This window comes from Cucurbita maxima, unplaced genomic scaffold, assembly GCF_002738345.1.
Source record: "Cucurbita maxima cultivar Rimu unplaced genomic scaffold, Cmax_1.0 Cma_Scf00058, whole genome shotgun sequence".
In the NCBI taxonomy this organism is placed as follows: Eukaryota; Viridiplantae; Streptophyta; class Magnoliopsida; order Cucurbitales; family Cucurbitaceae; genus Cucurbita; species Cucurbita maxima.
In genome coordinates, this window is record NW_019272074.1 from 471 (window position 1) to 12454 (window position 11984).

The following is an 11984-nucleotide window of genomic DNA, read 5'->3' on the forward strand; positions in this document are numbered from 1 at the left end:
TTATTCTTCGTTTTTAAAGTCATCAACAAAATCTCGAAACATAGTAATTTAATTCTTGTCGAGAGTTGGATGTTACACTAATCTCATATCAATATGAATCAAAGGTTAGGAGCATATATTTCCTTGTTATATTAGTTTTTGCTTCTGTGTTTCGCCCCCTCATCTTTCTTTTACTATAAATTTTTGGGATTGTTAAGCTCAAACGAGTGCTCAGAAAGCTAGGCAACGCCCCATTCTTAAAAAAAACATATAGAAATTAATTGTCAAGTTCAAACGAGTGCTCATAAAGCTAGGCCAATGCCCCATTCTTAAAAAAAAAACATATAGAAATTAATTGTCAAGCTCAAACGAGTGCTCATAAAGCTAGGCCAACGCCCCATTCTTAAAAAAAAAACATATAGAAATCAATTGTCAAGCTCAAACGAGTGCTCATAAAGCTAGGCCAACGCCCCATTCTTAAAAAAAAAAACATATAGAAATTAATTGTCAAGCTCAAACGAGTGCTCAGAAAGCTAGGCCAACGCCCCCATTATTAAAAAAAAAATATAGAAATTATGAGTTTTTCTCAAAGATGGATAATCATAAAAAATTGATTTTATTAAAAAAGAAGCAGATTTCTAAAAGCTATTTTATGTACACTATTATACTAATATATCAAACGTTGATTAAAAGACATTACGTTCGAATTTTTCTTAAGACTGGTAGGGATCACTAAGACGTGCTAGCATACAAGCATAACTTGTTTTATGTGGTTTGAATATGCATGATTAGACCTCAAAATTGCAATTTGGATGAGATGTTATTCATGTTAGGGAAAATTACCGAAATTACATTGGGATGAGAATGTAAGTTGTATTCCTATTTTAATTCTTTTTGCTACGTTAGAAAAGAGGATGGGATGTTGTGATCTGCTCTCCAAGTGATTGATGGATGTTATCTCCCCGTTGAGTTTGCATGAATGTTTAGATTATGTTTTCCCTGCTTTAAACGATCGATAGGAATATCTCCCTAACAAAACATATATGAGTGAACCAAGTTAAGATTAGGGCACTAGAATTAGAGTGATTTTCACATTGACCTAGATCAGTACGTTTTCAGTAGACCGAGCACCATAGGATTGTGAGCGGCGATCAAAGGTCTAGACCTAAGTGCACCCAGAAATTGGATTAGCCTTGAGTAGCTAACTTCGAGTGTTTTAGAAACGCGAGATGAGGACTAAACCATCTAGATGCCCCTAAGGACCCAGTAAACCTCCACGACATCAATGAATGATTAAGAAAGTTTAAAATGCTTACTAGTAATGTGAATGGTATCATCAGAACCGTGAAGTTACTTGAGTTACTAATGAGTGTAGCATCGGATCAAGGATAACGTGCAACTCAATAAACAAGTCTGCAAGAGAGGCTTAGAACTATATGGGTAGTTAGCTTAAGACGAGGACTGCTATAGAATGTAAAATGGGTCAAAGTTGAAGCCGCGATGCCATAATCGGCCTTGGAAAGGGTTTAAAATTACACAGGTAGATGACTTAGAGTGAATGTTTCTATTAAGTGTAGGAACAGGACAAAGTCTAAGACAAAAAATATGTAAAATGGTCTTGAGAGTGGACTTCGAGCTCATGATTTCTGCCACTAATGAGTGTAGAAACAGTTCTCGGTCTCCTGATTTAAACAACATTGCTTAAAATTCACTATTTTGAACGAAAATCAAGTTTGATACAAAATTAAACTTAGGGAAGATCTATGGATTGAAATGGATATATTACCTAGTTATTTTGATCCTAGGTATACTTTTCAAGTTTTGGGTAATGAATAATGAGAGAGAAATTAACAAGAACATGCGCAGAAATGGACTCGTAATTACGCTCCTCAACCATTCAACCAATAACCTTATCCTTACCTAACAAGTCAGTCAACGCCCTCGTTCATGTCAATAATGGAGCTGCAGAAGCTTGACTATCTTAGCTGCTAAGAAAATCATTGAGAAGACTCCAGGAAATGAACTCGAATTGGCGGTCTCCACACAGCTCTTCATCCATCTCATTTGTAAGTCTAATTTTAGTCTCAGTTTTGGTCCATTTCAGCGCAACATATATATTTATATATAATATATAATCATTGAATTGTGCTCATACTTAAAAAACTACCACAATATTGATCCTTAATCACGCTATTTTGTTCATGCTGCAGTTTTCTCAAAAGAAAAATGAACCAAAGGTTGAACGCAGTTGCATCTTCGGGAGATATCGACTCCTTATATTTGATACTTCAAGAAGATGCCTACATTTTAGAACGCATAGATCAGGTATCAACATATTTATTCTTGCATTTGAAATGAAAGAATTCATGGCATTGAATGGTTGGACCATATATTATTTTAAATGAAATAAAAATTACCATCTGAATGGTCAATACTTTAATTTTTCAACCTTATAATACCCATGAAGACGTGACCTAGAATTTCAAACAAGCCTCTAAAGAGGGCAACTGTTGACATGAGGATTCTCTCTTGGGGTCTTTGGCTTTACTCCCGGTGTATAAAGCAACGTTTAGGTCCCTCAATTGTCATAGGGGTCTCTCACTCGGGTATTAGGAGGGCATTGTTTGCCTGCCCAAATTGATCCTGTGAGGGTAACACGACTAATTCTTCATCTCTCTTAGGCAGATAAGCTACCTTTATGAAAGACCATTTTGTTTAGATGTTAGGAGAACTAATGAACAAGAAAATGCCCCTTCCAATATCGAGAGATAGACTAAGATACTTGTATCGAGTAGTCATAAAAGTAGGGTCTCAAACAAGTTATCAAACAAGTTATTTGAAGGGAGAAAATAGATACCTTTATATGTTCATATAAATGAAAGAACTTGGGAAGAAACTCAATAAAATATTTAAAGATGCTTGATCATAAAAAATTGATTTTTTTTAAAAAATGAAACATCTAAAAGCTATTTTGTGTACACTATTATACTAATATATTAAATAGTAACAAAAACTCAAATGGTTAAAAGACATTATAGGTCAAATTGTTATCCCACTTATCCATGAACTCAAAACAGCTAAAGATTTTTATTGTTCATATGTTTAGCATCACTATTAGGGTTTGGGATTGATTTGTGTCTTCTTTTTGAAAGGTACCTTTTGTTGATACCCCATTACACATCTCAGCATCAGCAGGACATGTCCCTTTTTCTTTGGAGATCATGAGGTTGAAACCATCCTTAGCCAAGAAGCTTAACCCAGAAGGCTATAGCCCTATCCACTTGGCATTGCAAAATAACCAAACAAAAACTGTGTTGCGGCTCGTCGATATCGATCGAGATCTCGTATGCATACAAGGGAGAGATGGCTTAACTCCATTGCACATTGCAGCCTCGGGAGGCATGGATGATATATTGGCCAAGTTTCTAACTTCATGCCCAAAATCTATTAAACAATTGACCAATCGTAATGAGTCTGCTCTACATATTGCTGTTAAACGTGAAGATATTGAATCGGTTAAAATCTTGCTCCAATGGATCCAACAAACATGCATGACCTCAATACTTAATTGGTGTGATGACGAAGGAAACAATGCCATGCATCGTGTCGCGCTCGGAAATCAAATTGAGGTCAGTATCAAAAAATTTTAAATATAGCATAGCTTAATTGATTAATATATTGTATTTATTATTAAAAGGTAGGACTTGCAATAATCTCATAGAATGATCATCTAACTTGTTGGGATAATCAAAACTCAAAAGAAACCTATTTAATTTTTAGTTTTTGATTTTTTTATAAACTCAACTCCAATATTAAAAAAAAAAGTAAATATTTTATGATTTATTAACTCTAAGTTTTTGTGGAATCTTACTTGGGTTAGAGTGGGAAAAGCTAAACATTTCCAGTAAAGATGTAAAAATCTCTCTCTAATAGATGTATTTTAAAATAGTGAAGTTGATAGTATATAATGGGTCAAAGCAAACAAAATCTTCTACCGAAAAGCGGATAATATCTTCTATAAAAGTTGACATGTAACAAATGTTTGAACATACGAAAAAAGCTGGCCTTTGGTGCAGATGGTGAAGCTTCTCATAAACAAAGTGGATATGAAAGCAAAGAATTTGGAAGGCAAGACAGCACTAGACATAATGAAAGAACGTGGCCTTGTTGAAGACAAAGAGGTAAAAGAGATGCTCCATGGTTCCCACATTCTCAGAGATGTTGCAAAATTTGTGTGTTCAATATTATTGTTTGTGAAGAGATTAGTGATTACGGACCATCATGAGATCCTTTACATGTCTAAAAAGGATCGGAATGCCATATTAGTAGTTTCTGTGCTCATTGCCACTGCAACTTACCAAGCAGCTCTAAGTCCACCCGACATCCCTCTGGAGTGGATCTCATACGTATGCTTCCAACAGTTAAATACAGTTGCATTCGTTGCTTCAATGATAGAGATTTGTGTTCATCTTCCTTCTGGGATTGGCTACGCTCTCCATTTGGTTCTTCCTTTGGTCATTTGCTATGCATTATTGGCGATCGTTTGGAGGTCGTACTTTCCTTTAGTTATCACAAGTGCAGTCATTTTTTTGCTTATTTTGTCCAAAATTCCCTTGGTTAGACAGAAGGTGAAAGGAGGTTTTAAGCCAAAGAAGCCTAACAAACTTGGTGGTCGCTTCAGCTTCAGCATGGAGAAAGAATTGACAGACATAAGTGTGCACTTTGGTCGCAGTGGTTAGAGCTTAATTATTTTCGTGATATTTGTTTTTGAATTCCACTAGTAATACTTTAAAGCGCTATGTTTGCAATTGAATATGGATTTTCCTCATGTTGAAGAGATTGGATAAGAAAAATATGTTGAGGGTGTTGTTTCATTTTGTAGTACTCAAAATGTTGTGGTTAATGACCTTAAGCATTTAAATTAGGTGTAACCTTCAAGTAGCTTATTTTGTTTGTGTATATTCTGCAATGTGATTGGTTTTCTTCAAGCCTTTTGATACATATAGTATCATGTCACAATCTTCTCACATGGAGCTTGTGTTGGCTAAATGGAGTGGTTGTTGGGTTATAGAGTATTCTGTTATTTATAGTGAAATACATATATATAGTGAACTACATATAAATGGTAGTAAAGCTATATATAGTGGACATATAAATGGTAAACCAAATTGTCATGTCCATATCTATCCCGTAAAGTTATATATAATATATGGTTATATCTGGTAAAGTTATATATACCGCTTTGAAAATGTACTTTTTACATTTTTTCTATCTTTTTCTACGGTACATACATGAAGTCATCAATATCAACTTTTAACCAATATTCTTGTCACGACCCGACTTTCGAGGCTTCGAAAGACTGAATCGTGACTAAAAAGACGAAATCGAAAACAAATAAAAATAAATAGAAGGTAAAAATCCGATAAAATCGGTAAAAATCCGGTAAAATCTAAAACAAGAAAAGGAAATTAAGGACACTTAAATTAAATATAAAATCAAAGTCAAATGTTACAAATGGGAATTACAAATACAAAATGAAATACAAAAGACTCTAAAAGACCGACAAGGGACTGACGCTCCAAAACGATACCCCTCTGTGACAGTGCAGCTCTCGAGCACCTCCCCGTATCGACTGGTACCTGAACAAAAAAAAAGGAGAAAGGGGTGAGTATAAAAATATACTCAGTAAGCAACCAACTTGTAGGCACTTTTCGCATCCTTGTCTTAGTAGGTATTCACGGTCTTATCTCTAGGTTCTAGTGAGTGCGAATCACGCTACAACTCTCTTTTTTGTATCTTAGGAGGCTTGCCCATCTTATGCAGTGGAATGATCAGTGTCCTGAGGTGAGACGCGACCTCATAAGTAAGTATGAGGGGATCGTATGGCTGGATCTGAATGCGTAACTCTCTCTGAACATCATCCATGGAGGTTAGCTGACAACCCTCACACGGGACCATACATCCACTAAAATCGGAGGTTGCGATCCCCTATGTGCCGGTCAGCTACTAAGTCATCCTAGTGGTTCCACATCTCCCGCTCAGGGACGAGTTTCTACGGTCCAGGAGTCTTGTTCAGAAGACCCCTTAGCTATCACGACTAGTTCTGGGCACCTGTCACACTTCCCTGTCCGAATCTGTCAAGCTCAACGATCTCCGTACCGGAGCTCTGTCTTGACGGTACGGTATTAGAGCAGAGAGGGAAGTGGAGGTTCTAATGAAACTATCTACATTGCTCAACTTTAGCGGGCTACCTACTGTTACCGTGGTGTCCTACTATTCTTTCTAGGGTGGAACTTGGTAGCTTAGACTTGGATTCATGCATCTCTAGGATTCTCGTGCAAGATTTCACAAACCTATCGGGTTTGGAATTCTGGGCTCTGGATCCACTGGTAATCGTTTTGCGGGTCTAAATGCACGGTATTCTAGAGGTTCCCCAATCTAGGGTCTCGTCTAGCCTATTTAGTCACAAGCACCCTAATCTAAGCTCACAATTTCTTCCTATTCGTCAAGAAAGATAACACAAGCAATCACCATGCATAGGAGTTGACACGCAACAGTTCACGCAATATTAACAAACATGCTCAACGGGAAGATAACGACAATCTTTACCCAGAGCACAGATTTCACAAGTTTCCCATCCTCCTCATGCATACATACATTATCATAATCTCAATCTAAACAGATTACATAATCATTCATGGAGTTAACACGCAACAGTTTATGCAATATTAACAAACACGCTCAACGGGAAGATAATGTTCATCTTCACCCGAAATGCAGATTTCACAAGTTTCCCAACCTTCTCATACATACATACATTATCAGAATCTCAATCTAAACAGATTACATTATCATTCATATCTAAAAGCCATAGATTTTCTTATTTATTTCATTTTCATGGTTTTCATACAAGGTTCAGCTAGCTAAGGTTATGGGTATGATAGCATTCATGCTTATTCCAAGCGGTTCCTACAAGTACTGCTCGTGGGAATCCAAATGGCTACTTACTTGGTTGACGCTGTTGGGTTTTATGTCCTAAAACTCATAGTTTGTAAACAAAAACATATTTTATTTTCAATAAAGTTATTATTGTTGTTTATTCAGTAAAGATTGTTATTGAATAAAGTGAACTTTACGATCATTAATCTAAATTCAATAAACTAAGAACACTCTGACTATAGTATGATTACTTGAACTATATGTAGAGACATAAGAGTTGGTCAAATTCAAGTATACAGTCAAAATGATCTATAGTATAAGGATAAGGCTGAGTACCTTATTCTAGGAACACTATGAATGCGGCTCACTTTTGTATATGTGATATAAACAATGTGATCACTAAAATTGTACTGGAGTAGAAGGGATAGTAGACCCGAGAGCTACTAGTATTATTGTGGAGACATGTGAGTGGGGGCGTCCTATGCAATGAGTATCGCATAAGATTGAACCATGAAGAAAATCACTCTCACTTTATAATGTCGTTTACTGTTGAGACTGATTTTCTTTTCATTCGATGACCTAGGTAACTCGATCTTAATCCTGAGCTAACCATGAACTCCTGTTTATTCGGAATTATCCTTAGATTTGCATGGGTAAGAGTGGCTCAAGTTCGTCGACTCAATTGGCCTCCCATTTCAGGGGTAACACTGGGTAAATGGTTGGGGACATGGGGTGAAAGATGGAATTCACTTCTACCCTCTTTTAGGGATAGAAGAAAGATAGTTCCCTTAAGTTCTGACTTCAGGTCTTGAACAAGGGGACCTACCCTCTCATTGGCCTGAAAGGGATTCGGTTTACTAGTTGGACCACAAACCAATTGTTCATTAGAGGATCAGTGAGACATAAGAAACAAGAAGTAACTTCAGAGGTAAAACGATAAATTGACCCAGCTCTAGTTACGAATAACCTGTGAAGGATCGACTTACTAATCAAGGTTATATCAAATGGACAGAAATATATCTATAGTGAGGGGAGTGCAACTACTAGGCTATAGTGAAATGTCCTAGTAGTTAACGAATGTTGGTTAACAAGGTTAATGAGTTTAACCGGTTAATCTTGGATCGTTGGAGCCCATGATCTATAGGTTCATTAGGTTCCTCTGCTAGCTCATATCGGACTAAACCATAGAATAGTGTGACGAGTGAGTCCGAAGTGTTCGAATTCAAATTAGGGAGAATGCGCTACATATATACGATATATTTAACTGCATTTTTGTTTTATTTATGAATTAAACAAAAAGAGAGAATCTGAGATATTTAAATAAGATTTAAATATCTTGATCAAATATGTGTCGAAATTAATTGGGATTGACATTTGAATTAATATTAAATATTAATTAAATAGTTTAATTAATCATTTAATATTACTTTAATTTGAAATTAATAATTCAAATTGATTGTTGAATCAAAATGAAGAAAGTCAAAATGTTGACTTCATTTAATGGAAAAATCCATGTTAGTGGAATTTTGAGGTGTCAAAATTTGGTTTAACCAAACTTGCATGCTTGCCAAATAAACCCCACAAATTTGAGTGGAATTTTGAGTGTCAAAATTTGGTTAACTCAAGCATGCATGCTTGCCACATAATCCCAAACATTTGAGTGGAATTTTGAGTGTCAAAATTTGGTGATCTCAAATTTGCATGAACATGCAAACATGACTCTATAAATAGAGTGATCATAATACATGAAAGGTCTTCTTGTTGGTGAAAAACCTTGAGAAAAACCTCTCACAAACACTCTCTTCATATATACAAAATCCCTCCCAAGTTTAGTCACTCACCGGATTCCACAATCCCGTTCTAAGGCCGGAGGATAGTGGAGAAGACACTAGTGGTGGTTCGAAACCGGTTCGTGAGGAAAAAGGAATTTGAACTACAAAAGGTTAGTATTCAAACTCATTAAGTTTTAATACTTATGAACATGCTAGTTATTTACTATAATTGATGTTCTAAAAGTGCCTAAGATCCAAATTGCTTCCGCATGTGTTATATTAACACCATCAATTGGTATCAGAGCAAGTTTTAGGCACTTTATTTACATTAATTTGATCATGGTGGGTACCATTTCATGAATGAAATTTTGTGGTTGCTAAAGTGGATTGTTTTGGATTTGGCATTTTTTTATTCTTCCATTTGATACAATTATTGTAATAAGCCTAATGTGTATGGGCTTTAATGAATGAAGAAAGGTCTGTAATTTTTATGGAGTCATTAGAGTCCATTTTAGGTTGTAATTGATCGAAAATGGAAGAGATAGCAAGCTGAACCGAAGAAGAAGATGGAAGAGGCAGTTCGGGTGTTTTTTCTGCCTTTGGAGTCCGGTTCAACGGTTTTAAGGGTTGGTTCGCCCAGTTCGTGATCCTCGGGAGCGGTTCAAGTTATTTTTAATTATTAATGTAATAATTTAGTTAATTGCTTGCTTTAAAATGCCAAAACCAATCCACTTTAGCGTGTTTAATTAATTATGCATTATGAATGTATGTTTTAATTAAATAGAAAATGTATATGCATAAAGTATGTCATATAGATTTAAAATCCCACCATAGGCTAAGCATGTTTCATGCATTCCAAGTATGTTATAAGTGTTATAATGTATAGTATGCATGTTTAGGGTTCCATGAGTGATAGATATAAATTGTTATATTATTGCATGGAATGGATGATTATATAATTGTTATATAAAGCATGTTAGATGCATGTTATATGTTATTTTCAACGTCATAAAACGAGATAGACGTTAAAATCTATAATAAAGTTAAGTACATGCTCACTCAGGGTTAAGAACCGAGCACGATCAATTTTAATAGTTAAAATAGGTCGATGTCTTACAAAATTGCAGTTACGAGAAAGCTCACCTGGCACGATCTTGTCTAAGGCTGGAGGTACTTACGTTGACGGTTTACAAAACACCTACTACCTGGAGATCGGACCAGTACTTGAGCTTAGTTAGCCCAGTTTTATGAGCATGCTTAAGTGATATAAGTTTTAGAAAAATAACCTAGACTTAAGCTATATTTAATTAGTCGGAATATAACGAAGTAATAGGTATACCCAACCGTCTAAAATACTTAGTGGGAGGAAAAAGATATATGAGATACATCGTTTTCCTTTTACGCTCTCTGAAAAATTCACACCGTGAGATTCATGCTCGGCCTTGTGTCGCCCTGGGAGCGTCCTCCATTCGGAAGGTATTTGCATGAGTCAATAACAAGGTGAATAGAGAAAGTATTTATAGTAAGTGGGAGAAGGAAGTATATCAACACCTCCTATGGTCTCCACCACTAGGTTGCACCGTGAGATTCCCATGTTCCACCTACATGTTGCCCAAAAGCTACTACCCATTTGGAGGGTTGTAACATGGGAGTCGAAACAACACAAACTCTAGAAATGGATAGGATTTCTTAGGTCCGTTCCCAACTTTGGCTTTTTCGTTCGATAGCATTGTTGGGACCGATCTCTGAGGTCTGAAAATGGCGGGTCACACTTCCGAAGAATTACTAAGAGTTATGGAATCTCTAAAAGGGATGTTTGGACAACCGTCCTTCTCCCTTAGACATGAAGCCATAAAATACATTTACAACTGTCGTATGTAAGAAGCGACCTCAGTTAGAGAACATGTCCTAGACATGATGGTCAATTTCAATGTGACAGAAGAAAATGAAGTTGTCATTGATGAGAAGAGTCAAGTCAGTTCCGCACAAATGTGGTAATGAAAAAAATAGAATATAACTTGACTGCTCTTCTCAATGAGCTACAGACTTATCAATCCCTCTTAACGAACAAGGGACAAACAGGAGAAGCAAATGTTGCTATCTCCAAAAAATTACTACGTGGATCGTACTAAGAAATTAAGCCTGGACCTTCAACTTCTAAAAGTGTTTTTGATGAAGAAGAAGGGTAAAGGGAAAAATAAGATTCCTACTAACCGCAAACACAAGGTTCAAAAAGCAGATAAAGAAAAATGTTTTCATTGCAACGAAAACGGGCACTGGAAGAGAAACTGCCCAAAATACATTGCAGAGAATAAAGCCGAAAAGACACAACAAGGTAAATATGATTTACTCGTTGTAGAAATATGTTCAGTAGAGTATGAAAACTCAACTTGGATACTAGATTCAGGGGCGACTAATCATATTTGTTCTTTTTACCAGGAAACTAGCTTCTGGAGAATGCTTGCGGACGGTGAGATAACACTCAGGGTTGGAACAGGAAAAGCTGTCTCAGCAAGATCAGTATGAAATTTAAAGTTGTTTTTTGGAGATAGATTCATTATATTAGATAATGTACTTTTTGTTCCTGAAATGAAAAGAAATCTAATATCTATCTCTTGTTCATTTGCAAAAGAGGTATTCATATTTGTTCTGCAAAATTAGAAAACAACTTATATATGTTAAAATCGAGCGAAATAAAAGCCATTTTAAATACCGAGATGTTTAAAAAAGCTGAAACTCAAAATAAATGACAAAAGATTTCTCCTAATACCTATCTTTGGCACTTAAGACTAGGCCACATTAATCTCAATAGGATTGATAGATTGGATAAAAATGGACTTCCAAATAAGTTAGAAGACAACTATTTACCTCCATGTGAGTCTTGTCTTGAGGGTAAAATGACTAAACGATCGTTTTTCGAAAAAGGTTATAGAGCCAAAGAAACCTTAGAACTCGTGCATACAGATCTCTGTGGTCCAATGAATGTCAAAGCACGAGGAGGGTATGAATATTTCATCAGATTTATTGAGGATTATTCAAGGTATGACTATCTTTATCTAATACGTCACAAGCTCGAAGCTCTTGAAAAATTCAGAGAGTATAAGACTGAGGTTGAGAATCTATTAGGTAAAATTATTAAAACACTTCGATCAGATCGAGGAGGAGAGTACATGGACTTAAGATTTTAGGACTATATGATAGAACATGGAATAAGGTCACAACTCTCAGCCCCTGGTATGCCTCAAGAAAATGGTGTATCAGAAAGGAGAAATAGAACTTTGTTAGACATGGTTC

At 36.0% G+C, this 11984-nt stretch overlaps 1 protein-coding gene across 1 annotated transcript; it reads left to right on the forward strand.

Moving 5' to 3' along the window:
- Nucleotides 1-2012: 2012 nt before the first annotated feature.
- On the forward strand, nucleotides 2013-4718 carry LOC111471791 (ankyrin repeat-containing protein BDA1-like). The gene is made up of 4 exons (XM_023117457.1): nucleotides 2013-2045; nucleotides 2190-2304; nucleotides 3132-3608; nucleotides 4056-4718. Exons 2-4 carry the CDS (start codon nucleotides 2206-2208, stop codon nucleotides 4716-4718), a joined length of 1239 nt encoding a protein of 412 aa, XP_022973225.1. The 5' UTR covers nucleotides 2013-2045; nucleotides 2190-2205.
- Nucleotides 4719-11984: the final 7266 nt, after the last annotated feature.

What these genes read in the sequence shown, in the direction of transcription:
- LOC111471791 (XM_023117457.1), top strand. Translation starts at nt 2,206, where the DNA reads ATGAACCAAAGGTTGAACGCAGTTGCATCTTCGGGAGATATCGACTCC. An exon ending in TTTTAGAACGCATAGATCAG is followed by an intron (nt 2,305 to 3,131) that starts GTATCAACATAT and finishes TCTTTTTGAAAG; the next exon opens with GTACCTTTTGTTGATACCCC. An exon ending in CGCTCGGAAATCAAATTGAG is followed by an intron (nt 3,609 to 4,055) that starts GTCAGTATCAAA and finishes CCTTTGGTGCAG; the next exon opens with ATGGTGAAGCTTCTCATAAA.